Raw genomic sequence first — 11,346 nt, 5'->3', positions numbered from 1 at the left:
TCTCTAGGCAGTATGCCTTCTCCTAGCATTCTGTAGGAGGCAGAATTTTCCCTATTGTAGTTTTTTGTTTTATTGATTATTTATTTGTTGTTGAGGCAGTGTAGAGAGGTCTTTAGTCAGGAATGGGTTTGAGGCCCTTAGTCTGGAAGAAATTTCAAGGCTTTTTTCCTCATTAATCTCATTCACATTCTTATCAAGAAGTTTGCAATATTATCTGTTCCTTCTTTGTTGTACTAAAGTGAATATATAGATCATAAAGACCAGTAAATTGATAATGTCCAAGTGCTTTAAACACCTGCTATTAACATTTTTACCTTCAAAATACCTTTGGCAAAAGGAAAGAGTGAGTAGCTGAGTTAAATTGGCCATGTAAATCCTGTATTTGCCTAGTCAGACTGCATTTTAAGAGGGTTTTTTTAATTAGTTTAATAGCTTCGAAAATACATAAAATGTGGAGAAAAACCACTCAGATCTTTGTTACACAGACCTCTGGGTTACTGCACCAGTATTTCTAACACCACATATGTGTAACAAATAACATAACTGATAAACAGCTACAACAACACTGCAAATAACCAATAAAAACAGAGAACTACATTCTTTCTTGGCTTATATCCTGAGCAGCAGCTGAGTATCTGGCCAATGTACGTAAATATTTTCTAAGTGGCAGTGATGTTATTTAGATTTGTATTTTGCTGCAGATATAAAATGGAACCAGTTCAAAAGATCTAGGTGCTAGGAAGATTTTCCAGTATGAATATGAGAACTCTGGCTTTTGAAGCAGCCTCTAATGAGCCAGTATCCATGGTTTTAAAGGACTTCATAGTGTTATTGGGAACCAACTAATGTGTGTGTTAAAAAAGGTTTAATAGGGGATTAAGGGAGATGCAGACACTGTAGCATAATGTCTTTTTATAGTGAGTTTTTATTGAGATAGGAAAAAAATCCCTGCAGATTACAGTAGGACTGGCATATTGAAAAGGTAATTTACACTAACATATTTGCTTGTCTCCCATTCACTATGAAGATTGCCAGCTTCAAGAGGAACAATAAGTAGAGACAGGCCTGAGAAATTCAAGTACTAATTATTACATTTATTTTGTTTTGAATGTTCATTAAGGGCAGTGTACTGAGTAGTGCTGGGTTCTGGTTCAAAGGATGAAATTACATACACTGTGAGGTGCATCCATTTGAAATTTTTAACTAAATCTTTTTGCAGCCATTGCATCAGAATTTGAACATGTCTTTTTGTTCTTTAAAAAGAAGACAAACTTTCAGTTCTTGAACCCTCTTTGATAAATATTTGTCTAGCTTTTATACTAACTAGGTTCCTTACGGGAAGAAAGACACCACTATTTGTGACTATTTGTTTGTATTAAGGTAGCACTTAGAGACCCCAACTAGAGCTTAAAGTGCGCCAGGTCAAAATGGGTTGCATGCCCAGGAAATATAATTTCTAGGAGACAAACTGGGTTGCTGAGGAGTGTATAGTTTTCCTACTACCCTCTCACTGGTTGCTTTCCCCACTTGCCTGCCTCCTAGGGTAGAGCAGCCATTCAGGCCTGCTGCAGGAATCCATCAGCAACCCCTCCCCACCCCCCAGCAATCCAACACCATTCTCACAGGAGGGAAGAGGGATGAAGGAGCTGAAAGAGCCCAGCAGCTCAGACTGGCTCCATTCCCTTCCTTCCTTGCCCCAGCACACTTGGCTGGGGAAAGAAGAGGGGGGACCCCATTGCAGCCTGCTCCAGCCTGGGAGAGGGGGTGAAGAACTCCAGGAGCTACAGGACAAGGAGAGGGGAGGCTGGGCAGGAGGTACAGAACAGATGTGGGAGTAGAACTGATGTGAGGACAGGGCGGACAGGACTGATTTGGTGTTGGGGCAGAATTAATTGCCAGGTTTCGGGGGGAGGCAGATGTGAAGGTGATGTGACTCCCACCCATTTTTTTTCAGACCACTTTAAGCACCTGAGATTGGAGCCCTCTTGTACCATACAAACACACAGCTAGAGGCTGGCTAAGCCCTAAGAGTTTATAAGCCAAAGAAAAAAAAAGACAGACAAAAAGTAGGAGAAATGGAATATGATTAGCTCCATTTTATAGATGGGGAACTGAAGCACAGAGAGAACAAGCAACTCCAGTGGCAGACCCAGGAAATGAACCCTGAGGCCTAATCCAGTGTTTTACCCAGAGGACCATCCTTCCTCACACTCCCACGGCTTCTGTAGTTAAAATATTTGGGCTCATTCCATCTGTGCCGTTATGTTGTTTTAAGTTATCATTTCACTATTCATTTCTGCTGCAGGCAGAGGTGGACTTTACTTCAATTTTTGTTTCAAACCTTATTTGAAAAACAGGCAACAAACCTTCAGTTGCTTAGATGGTCCAAGCAGGAAATGTATCTGGCTTTTTAACCGTCAGACGCTGGTGGGGGATGTAAACAAACTTTGAAAACGCTGATGAGAATAGAGATGTCCGAGTCTGCTTTGAATCAATCAGCTCCCTGCATGCCCTTTGTTCCCAATATGTTGGCAATTTGGCTTGGCTTCTTTCCTTTCCTCATGATTAGACTTCAGCTGACTGACACAAGTAAAACATCAGTCTGGGAACCCTACAGCCTGATTGCCACCCCCCACAAGGGTCAAGCCGCGCTCATTAAGAAAAAGGGAAGAAGAAAACAGAAAACTGAGCTGTTTGCTGGGAATGAGTCACCAATACTGAGGGTATTTTCCTCTATTATTAATGTTCATTATTTCTATCTGAAAGTGGAAGGCCCGGCTTGAGATATTACTGGAAGAGTTTGGGTTAGGTAATATTTTTTTTCTGGAATGTTTTCTTTTGTGTTTTGTTTTTGCCACGCTAGCTGTGTCGGGGAGTGTCTTGCTTTATTAATGCAGAGTGGCTCCAGCACTTGCTGTGGTTTTATAATCAGTTAGTCATCTGCTGCTGCTGCTGCTGCTGCTGCGCTTGCTACAAGTGGCTGAAGAGCCCAGAGCCAGAGCAGTGCATACGGGCCCCCTTCTGTTCCAAGGCCAGCAGGGAAGGAAAAGGCGGGAAAGAAAAAGGGATAATACAGGTGTGTGGGTGGGGGGGTGGGATACAGTCCTACTGGTTTTCCCTAAGTGCCTGGTGAGAGGGCGGATGTTGTATGAGTGCTTTTGGGGGAGGGGAGACTCTCTAGTTACGTATGAGGGGGAAGAGACCCCTGAATACTAGTGAGAGGCTGTGCAACTGTCCTTGGGGTTTGGAGGAAGAGACCCTCCCTGAGTACCAGTGAGGTGTGTGTGTGGGCGGGGGGGGGGGGGTGGGGGGGGGGGTATGTGTGTGTGAGATTCTCCTTGAGCACCAAAAGAGCAGGTGGGGGTGAAAAAGATGTTCCCTGTGTAGCAGGGAGAGTGTGTGAGTTTCTCTCTGTCCCCCAGATTATGAATGAGAAGCCGGTGTGCGACTCTCTCCCTGAGTATTAGGGGTATGTGTGTCCCTGAGTACTCTTCCTGTATTACAGTTCTTTCTTTCTTCCTTTCTCTAGGATGAGGGGGTCCTGGCAGATGTTTCCCCCTCTAGTCTTCTCCCTGCTCCTTCTCATGCTTCCTCTGCAGGACATCTCAACCTCACCTCTCTCTGGTAGAGCCCAATCTACTCTGGTCTCTGGTGGGAGTGACAATGGACACACCTGTCTTGGTATGTATTCAGGTTTTGTTTGCTTGCTTTGTTCATCCATTTGTTATTACACTGGTAAACAGAGGCTAGCTGTGCACATAAAAAATCATTCTTTATCTGTTTCAACAGCTGCTGCTGCTGCAAAACACCAGTAATCTTAGCCCAGATAATAACTGTTTTAAGACTCTCAAAGCTAACATGGGTTTGGAGCTGCTGTTTTATAGAATTTTGGAGCTGCTGTTTGATAGAATTCATACCCTTGATCTGCAGGAAATATTAGCGATACTGGTTTTCACACTTGGTAGCTAAAGAACTGAAAACAGGACGTGATTGTTTAATATTTATGTGGTTGTTTTGAATGTATGTTACTCTGTTTCATTTTATTGTATAGATGAGCATCCCTTCACCTCCCACAAGACACCCTCAAAAAACAAGTTTCATCTCAGTTGGTTTTGCCTGGCAAAATCTTCTTAAGAAATACATCTAGGTTTGGGACATGGAACTTTTTGAGTGCTTCTTTGGGTTTGACAATACAGTATGTTCTCAGTGTTCAGGGTGAAATTCATCTGATGTGAAGGGCCTGTACAAGGCTTTTTGCACCACTTAAGCATTTGCCTGCTTTGGAGGATGTGTCTGTATTATAGCTTTCCTACTCAGATTTGAACCTTAGCGTTCATAACCTGAGCAGCTAGCATGAACCCCTCTAAGCTTAATTACCAGCTTAGATCTGATCTCGCTGCCACCAGCCAAGAATTTCCAGTGTCTTGGCTCACTCTGGTCTCCCCAAAACCTTCCCTGGGGGACCCCAAGACTCAGAGGCTCTGAGTCTTACCACAAAGGGAAATAAACCATTCCCCCCACACCATCATCTTCCTCTCTGGGCTAACTGAGAGTGACTGATGCAACTCTTTCATCACAATACCAAGAAGCATGTCTCCTCTCTTCACAAGAGACAACCTCAAAGACAAGGAAACAGAAAAGATTCTATCTCTCTTCCCCGTAGCTTTTTCCCGCCCTGGGACACTAGGAGAGTTAAACACAGAGGCAGTTTCCCCCTCCCCTGTCTTTCCTTTCTCCCACCAATTTCCTGTGGGTCAACTAGAAAAAAAAATCAACAGGTCTTAAAAAGCAAACTTTTAATAAAAAAAAAAGAAAGAATAGAATAACGTCTCTGTAATCTAGATGTAAGATATACAGGGTTTTCAACTTAGAGAAAATGAATTAAACAATAGAAAAGGGATAAACAGCCTTACCCAAAACAATACAATTTAAGTATTATAGCCAAATACACATAAAGACTCCACCAGCCAATACACAGATGCAATACAGCCAAAACAATTTAAAAGACTATACTTTTGCTAACTTTGTACTTACAACTGGAACAGAGATTAGAAGGACTGGAAATAGACCCTCTCATAGCTGAGAGAGCCCAGAACAGACAAGACCCAAGACAAGAAAACCACAAATTCCCTCCCTTAAGCTTTGCAAAATCCAGTTTCCTGATTGGTCCTCTTGTCAGGTGTTTGGTTCCCTTTGTTAACCCTTTACAGGTAAAAGAAACATTAACCCTTAGCTATCTGTTTATGACAGTCTGCTCTGGTCTGAAAGGCCAGCACAGTGGGAAGCATTGAGAACTGTTAGGGAAGAAGCCTTGAGATACATGGATTCAGTGTTCATAACTACCCACACAAAGGGCATGGAGGTTTGCAGCTCCTCTTCCAATTTGCATGCTGAACTAGTAGCCATGGAGGTTGAGATGTGGTTTAAATGTACACACCCAGGATCCATGGACTTAACCAAATATGAGATGATTTGGGCTTTATGAGGGTGGAGTGATGTTCACCCGTCTGAGTTTTGATAAACACGTGCACTAGCAAACACGTCCATGGTGCTCTCCACAACATGGACTTGATCAATTTATTCCCAAGATGTAGTGAATCTCATAAAAGTACTAATGTCAGAGTCAGTTTGGAGCATTTCTGGCATCTGTGGTTAAAATGCAGTAGGCTGGAGAATCAACCAAGGTAGGGAGTGCAGCTTTTATTTATTTATTTATTTATTTATAATTGACATGTATTTACAAAACAAACATCAATCTGCTTTATGACCAAACAGATTTTGTTTGACTCCTTTTTGTCCCTCTCTAGATAATTCAGTTTTCACTGAATTAGTTCCCATAGGCTTCACATATCAGTTTTCACACTGTTTATACAAGTTTTTTTATGTTTCTGTGTGTACAAGGAAAAATCTTTTATTTTGAGTCTAAAATTACTTTTATGATTAGGAAAGGGAGAATAAATGTAGGCTTTGTAAAACAAAGCTTTTTTAAAACGTAAGATGAGTAGAAAACTTTTCCATGAATTAAAAATCTCTAATAGAAACATTTGTTTTCCAACAAATAAATGTTACCCAGCAGTGTCTGCAACCCACTCACTGAAACATGGGGAACCTGAAAGTGAAACAAACTGTAATCAAAGCAAAATGGAATTAATTGATATTTATTGTCCAAGGGGAGACAGCAGTGAAAATGGTAAACAAACAATACAAACAGTGAAAAGTAAATTGTATTTTTTAAATTCCTTCAGTTTTAATAATTGAAGTTGTTAACACAAGTAAGGGATTTAGTTTGCTTACAATGTGATATTTTTTTAAAGTTTGTGTCTCTTTAATTTTTGCACAAGGCCATTATCTATCTAATCAATCTTTGAATACCATGCCCTCACCTGAATCCTAGCTGGCTGCTTAAGGCACTGAAATACAAGGGAAGTAAATTCTTCCCTCATCCAATCCCCAACATCATTGACCCTCCATTTAATATCTATTCCCTCTTGGGAGAGACCCTCAAAACTCTGACCCTACACTTTGTGTATAGAGGGATAAAATCCAGAGCACTCTTCTTGATGTAAAGAAAATCATTAATTGTGCTGAAACTATCTATGTGATGCCAGATTTTGACTCATGACCAAACGAGATTGTCATGCCTCTGAAAACTCTGCGAGCTAAATTGGTGTTGTTCAGATAATTAAAAATGCATGCGCAGAGGGCCAGCAAGAGAGGCTTTGTAATTTCGTACACACACAACGATTCATTATCCCAGAGTGCAGTGCCTGTGGTTTAACTTATTACCCGCTTTCTGTATTAATTTTGAAAAGAATGACAAGCATTTGTGTTTCTTTCCTGTAATCAACAAAACTCTGAGGATCTGATTTTTTACTCTTACACTGGTGTAAAACAGGAATAACTTCACAGAAGCGCGTGGAGTTAAACTGGTGTGAGCGAAGATTCAGTCCCTAAGTCAATAAAACTAATCTTCTTAAAAGCAAGGGAAAATAGGGTTTTTTTTCTTTTTTAAGGGAAGTGTGGACATCATTTCTGTCTCCTCTTCAACAGCTGCCTCAAGCCACAGACTTATTAATTGCATCCTCTGTTTTGGACAGAAGTGAGAGGGATTGAAGAATCATCCAGGACTCCCCTTTTCATATATGTCAAATGCTGATATAAGATGAAGCACTATTTTTAACAGGAAATGGCAAACTCTCTAGTGAAAATGCCCACTATAAAATATATAGGGAGATTTTCTTTCAGGAGCAGACTTTCAGGCAGGTTAGGTGTCCAACTGGTGGCCGACTTTCAAAAACCGTTTCATCCTTTGCATAAATGAATTGGGTAACTGCTCATGTGAGTGGACAGTTCAGTGCACCTGTGTATGCAATTTGCCTGATTTACATGTATAATCATGGTAATAACTTGAGTTGGTTGGAAAATGAGCTTTGTGAAAAATTTCAGTGGAAACTGGGGAAAAAATAATTGTTGAAATTTTCCACTAAACAGTTTGATTTTTCAGTGAAACTGAAAATCAAAATATTTTGTTTCAGGAATGCTGCTATGGTACCCCATGGGAGTTGTAATTCAGATGTTTTATGTGTCTGGTCTGCTCTGTAGTCCAGGCTCTGAGGTCAGATTGTATCTCCCATGATGCATTGTACTCTTCCCTCATGGTGAGGGGATGTGGTTGCATCATGGGACTCCTTGGCCACAGTGCATCATGGGAGATGTAGTTTGCCTCAGAAGCCCATGGAGGAGGTCAGAGGTAGAGGAAACCAAGATGCAACTCCCATGAGGAACTAAGACAGGATATTAAAATCAATATTTTGAGTTTCGGTCAAAATATTTGTTTTCAAATATCTGGTTTTTCAATAAAAAATCAAAATGTTCTGCGGTGTGTAGGCATTTTTCTCAAAACAATTAATTGTGTTGAAAACTGAATTTTCCATCAACAATCAGTTCCGACAGTTAACTTTCATCCAGTCCTAATAATAGCACAAAAATAATGCATATCATTGTGTGTGCATTTTGCACACATAATCACATGCCAGACTAGTTTGAAAAATTCTGTTCCTCAATCTGCAGAAGGCTTTTTCGGAACAGACTTATGAAAATGAAAACTATCTTCACTATTTCAGTGTAGACCTATGATGCTGTCTTTTAAAATAAAGAGACTACAGACAATTTAGGGATGCCCTCTGCTCTTCTTTGTGTTGTGATAGTCTCCTCCATCATTTTTATACTGATAGATAAACTGCTGCCCATTTTATGTATTTAAATTAAAACTGTAGGGAAACAGCTGCTTTTCCCTATAGAGGCCCAGATCTAGGGCTCTGCGTGCAGGATAGGTGAGTTAGGAACCCCTGAGTTCTGAGTCTGGCTTTGCCACTAACTTGCTGTGTGGCCTTAAAAGCCAGTTAGGACAATTTGTATACCCTTATTAACATTCATGTGTACCTTTTGACAAGAGTAGCCCTTTGCTTTCACTGAGGCAACTTGTCGAGCAAGTTACTACACACACAACTTCTCTGAAAAAGGTATGAGAGTGTGGCCTTTAACCTCTTATGTCTCTGTTTCCCTATCTGCTAAACAAACAAAATAATGCCCATTTCACAAGGCTGTGGTGAGAAATAGTTAATATTTGCTAAATACAGTTTGAATGCCAGGTATTATTGTTGGCCATGTCTACCATCACATTCTCTTTCTCCTCATTTCTTCTTTTGCATCTCTGTTGAATATTTTTACATTGCTAGTGATTTTTAAAATAAGCTTCTGTTCTCTCCTCAGTTGCCAGCGAGTGCTGTAGGGGATCTGTGCAAATGATCGGTGGAGTCTCTCATAATGATGTGACTGTGTGTTGCAGTTGCAGGGCACTTCTTGCTAATTACACATTTTATTTTTTTAAAAATTTCAGACTGCACAGCCCCCTTTGCAGCTCCACTTTGGCTGCCCTTTGGAATGAGGCTATTAATCAGAGAAAGCACAATATGTTTGGGCAGCAGCTCATTTAATCTTCTCTAGCTGACTGATATTACATGGGTCAGCAGTCACACAGGCCAATTTCAGCTTTACCAGGGCCAATGTATTTCTCCTTCATTCTTCTCATCAACTTCCCTGGACCACCTCTCGCATTCATCTGTGAGAACCTATCTTCGGGGATGCGGGGGCATGCAGTAGGCACCATATTGAAACCATGTATATTTTTAATAATAATAACAACAACTTCAGAAAAGCAGGGAAAAAACCTAACCCATAATTCCAGTCTCTCCTGTGTCATAAAGTGTTAATTTGCAGTCCTGATTTGTATGATATCCAACTTTTAAAACTGTCTAGCTGTGCTTTTTGTGGCATGGATGCAAGACTGAATAATCTACTGTAGAGTATGCAGTGTAATTGTAGCCGTGTCGGTCCCAGCATATTAAAGAGATTACCTCACCCACCCTGTCTCTTACTGTTGGGTAATAAATTCCAAATCTCAGATCAATGTTGTTTGCAGTTCCTGATAATTTAATACAGTGCCACATACCTAACACAGTGAGAGGCTTTTAATAATAATGCTGAAACAAAATGGCTATGTAGATATTGTCTAGGGAAGCAGTGTGCTATAAACATAATGTATAGACCAATGAGTGCTGTAAAATGCCATACTTTGGCATCTGTGTAAAACCACAATTTGTTTTAGGCTGACAGTCTAGGCTAGATTCTGATCTCATCTCATATAAACCAGTGTAAATGCAGAGTGAAGCCATTCATTTCATTGAAGTTACTCTTGATTTTCACAGATGAAAGTGAGCAGGATTTGGCCCATACTCAGTAGTAAATGTCAAGTGTTTGCTATATTATTATTTTTTCCTTTGGTTGAGATATGTATATATGAATCCCAGGCATATGTAGCTCTGTGGTATTATTCCATACCAACAGTTGAATAGATATTTTCATTCTAAGCCTCTATTTTCAGAGAAATTTCAAGAAATATAAGATAATATTTTCAAAAGCACCTAAGTCTCATTTTAAAAAGTGACTTAGGCACTTAGGAATCTCATTGAAAGACAATGGCCATAAAGCATACATATAACAATGAGTACTGTGAAGAAGGTATGTAGCATACTTACACACATTATGGCGCTTTTGAACATTTTACCCATCACCCTTTGAGTTGAAATTCCTTGTACTTGTTCTTAGCCCAAAGGTAAACTTTTTTTCCCCTTGCACCTTTAGTAACATTCTTTTTTGGCACGTTTGAATGATATGATGATTAAAAGTTGTTTATGATTCCCATAATAGCTGTAACTCAGCCACCAAATGCTTATATATATCTATCTTTTCTCCTTATAGGGTTATCAAAAGTATTGCACATACTCAATGAACAACTTTCAGTGGTTTGGGAAGTCCTACATTTTAATCTCTTTACTTTTGTGCATATAAAATGTTAATATTGTAAGCTCTTTGGGGAAAGGACCATCTTTTTGGTATATGTTTGTATATATATGGTACCTAGCACAACTGGGGCTTCTAGGTGTTACTTCATTAATAACTAGTGTGGTCATTTTTTTGCATTAGACTGAGGACAAACTGGAAGTAAAGATGTGAGGAAACCATTCTGATCTCAGTTCAGACTTCAGTGGGATTTAAGCACATGTTAAAGTTAAGCATGCACTTAAGCACCTTTCTGAAGAGGGAAGCTTTCCTGAATTGGGGTGTCAGAGAAAAGAGGAATAGAGAACATCACTTCTTAGGTTACACACACGCGCACACACACACAAACATTTTTATGTTAAACAATATCAAAGAGGCAAATCTATTGGAAATGCTTGTCTTTATATTTTGCTAAATGATTATCTTTCAGATACACCTTGTGTAGCACCAGGCATCTATTTTGCCAATGTGGATAGGTACCACTGACCTCTACTGGGTGGAGTCAGAGCTTTCCTCATCTATACCATGGTCCTTGTATGGTGTCTGGAGGAGAGAATAATAAATGGAGACCTTTGTTGTTTGAGCAGTAGGATCAGAGTTCTGTCCCTGCTATTGCATGATGCTCAGAGTGACTGTGGTAAACAAGAAAAGTGACACGTGATGTTCCTAGGTTTTTGTGCCATGCCAACTACTGAGATGCAATACACTTAAAATATTAATATATTGATATTAATATTTTAAATATATGGTAATAAACTACATTACATTATGCTGCATAGCTCAAATATAATGCAAATTGAAAAATTTGGTAATCCTTCTAAATAAAATTTGTTTATTGCCACATATATATTTAATATGCAAAATATGTTGCATAACACAGCAAATTTAGGGGAAAATGTATAGTCTATGCCAACATTTTTAAAAGTGGGTACCTAAAATTAGTCA

General features: G+C 39.7%; 1 protein-coding gene across 3 annotated transcripts in view; it reads left to right on the top strand.

Moving 5' to 3' along the window:
* The first annotated feature begins 2,638 nt into the window (after positions 1-2,638).
* AOAH (acyloxyacyl hydrolase) overlaps positions 2,639-11,346 on the top strand; it is a 117,210-nt gene continuing 108,502 nt past the window's right edge. The window contains exons 1-2 of one of the 3 annotated variants that reach the window (XM_032785442.2): positions 2,639-2,723; positions 3,530-3,681. In XM_032785442.2, coding sequence (XP_032641333.1) covers positions 3,531-3,681 — 151 coding nt within the window. In that variant the 5' untranslated portion in view covers positions 2,639-2,723; position 3,530. Of the gene's footprint in view, positions 2,810-2,913; positions 3,077-3,529; positions 3,682-11,346 lie in introns of those variants that run through there. The other 2 variants (XM_032785444.2, XM_032785440.2) reach the window with 2 other exon arrangements.

Source organism: Chelonoidis abingdonii, chromosome 2 (assembly GCF_003597395.2).
Source record: "Chelonoidis abingdonii isolate Lonesome George chromosome 2, CheloAbing_2.0, whole genome shotgun sequence".
NCBI classification, from domain to species: Eukaryota; Metazoa; Chordata; order Testudines; family Testudinidae; genus Chelonoidis; species Chelonoidis abingdonii.
The sequence above is the reverse complement of the archived record's forward strand: the minus strand, read 5'-3'. Positions and strand labels throughout refer to the sequence as shown.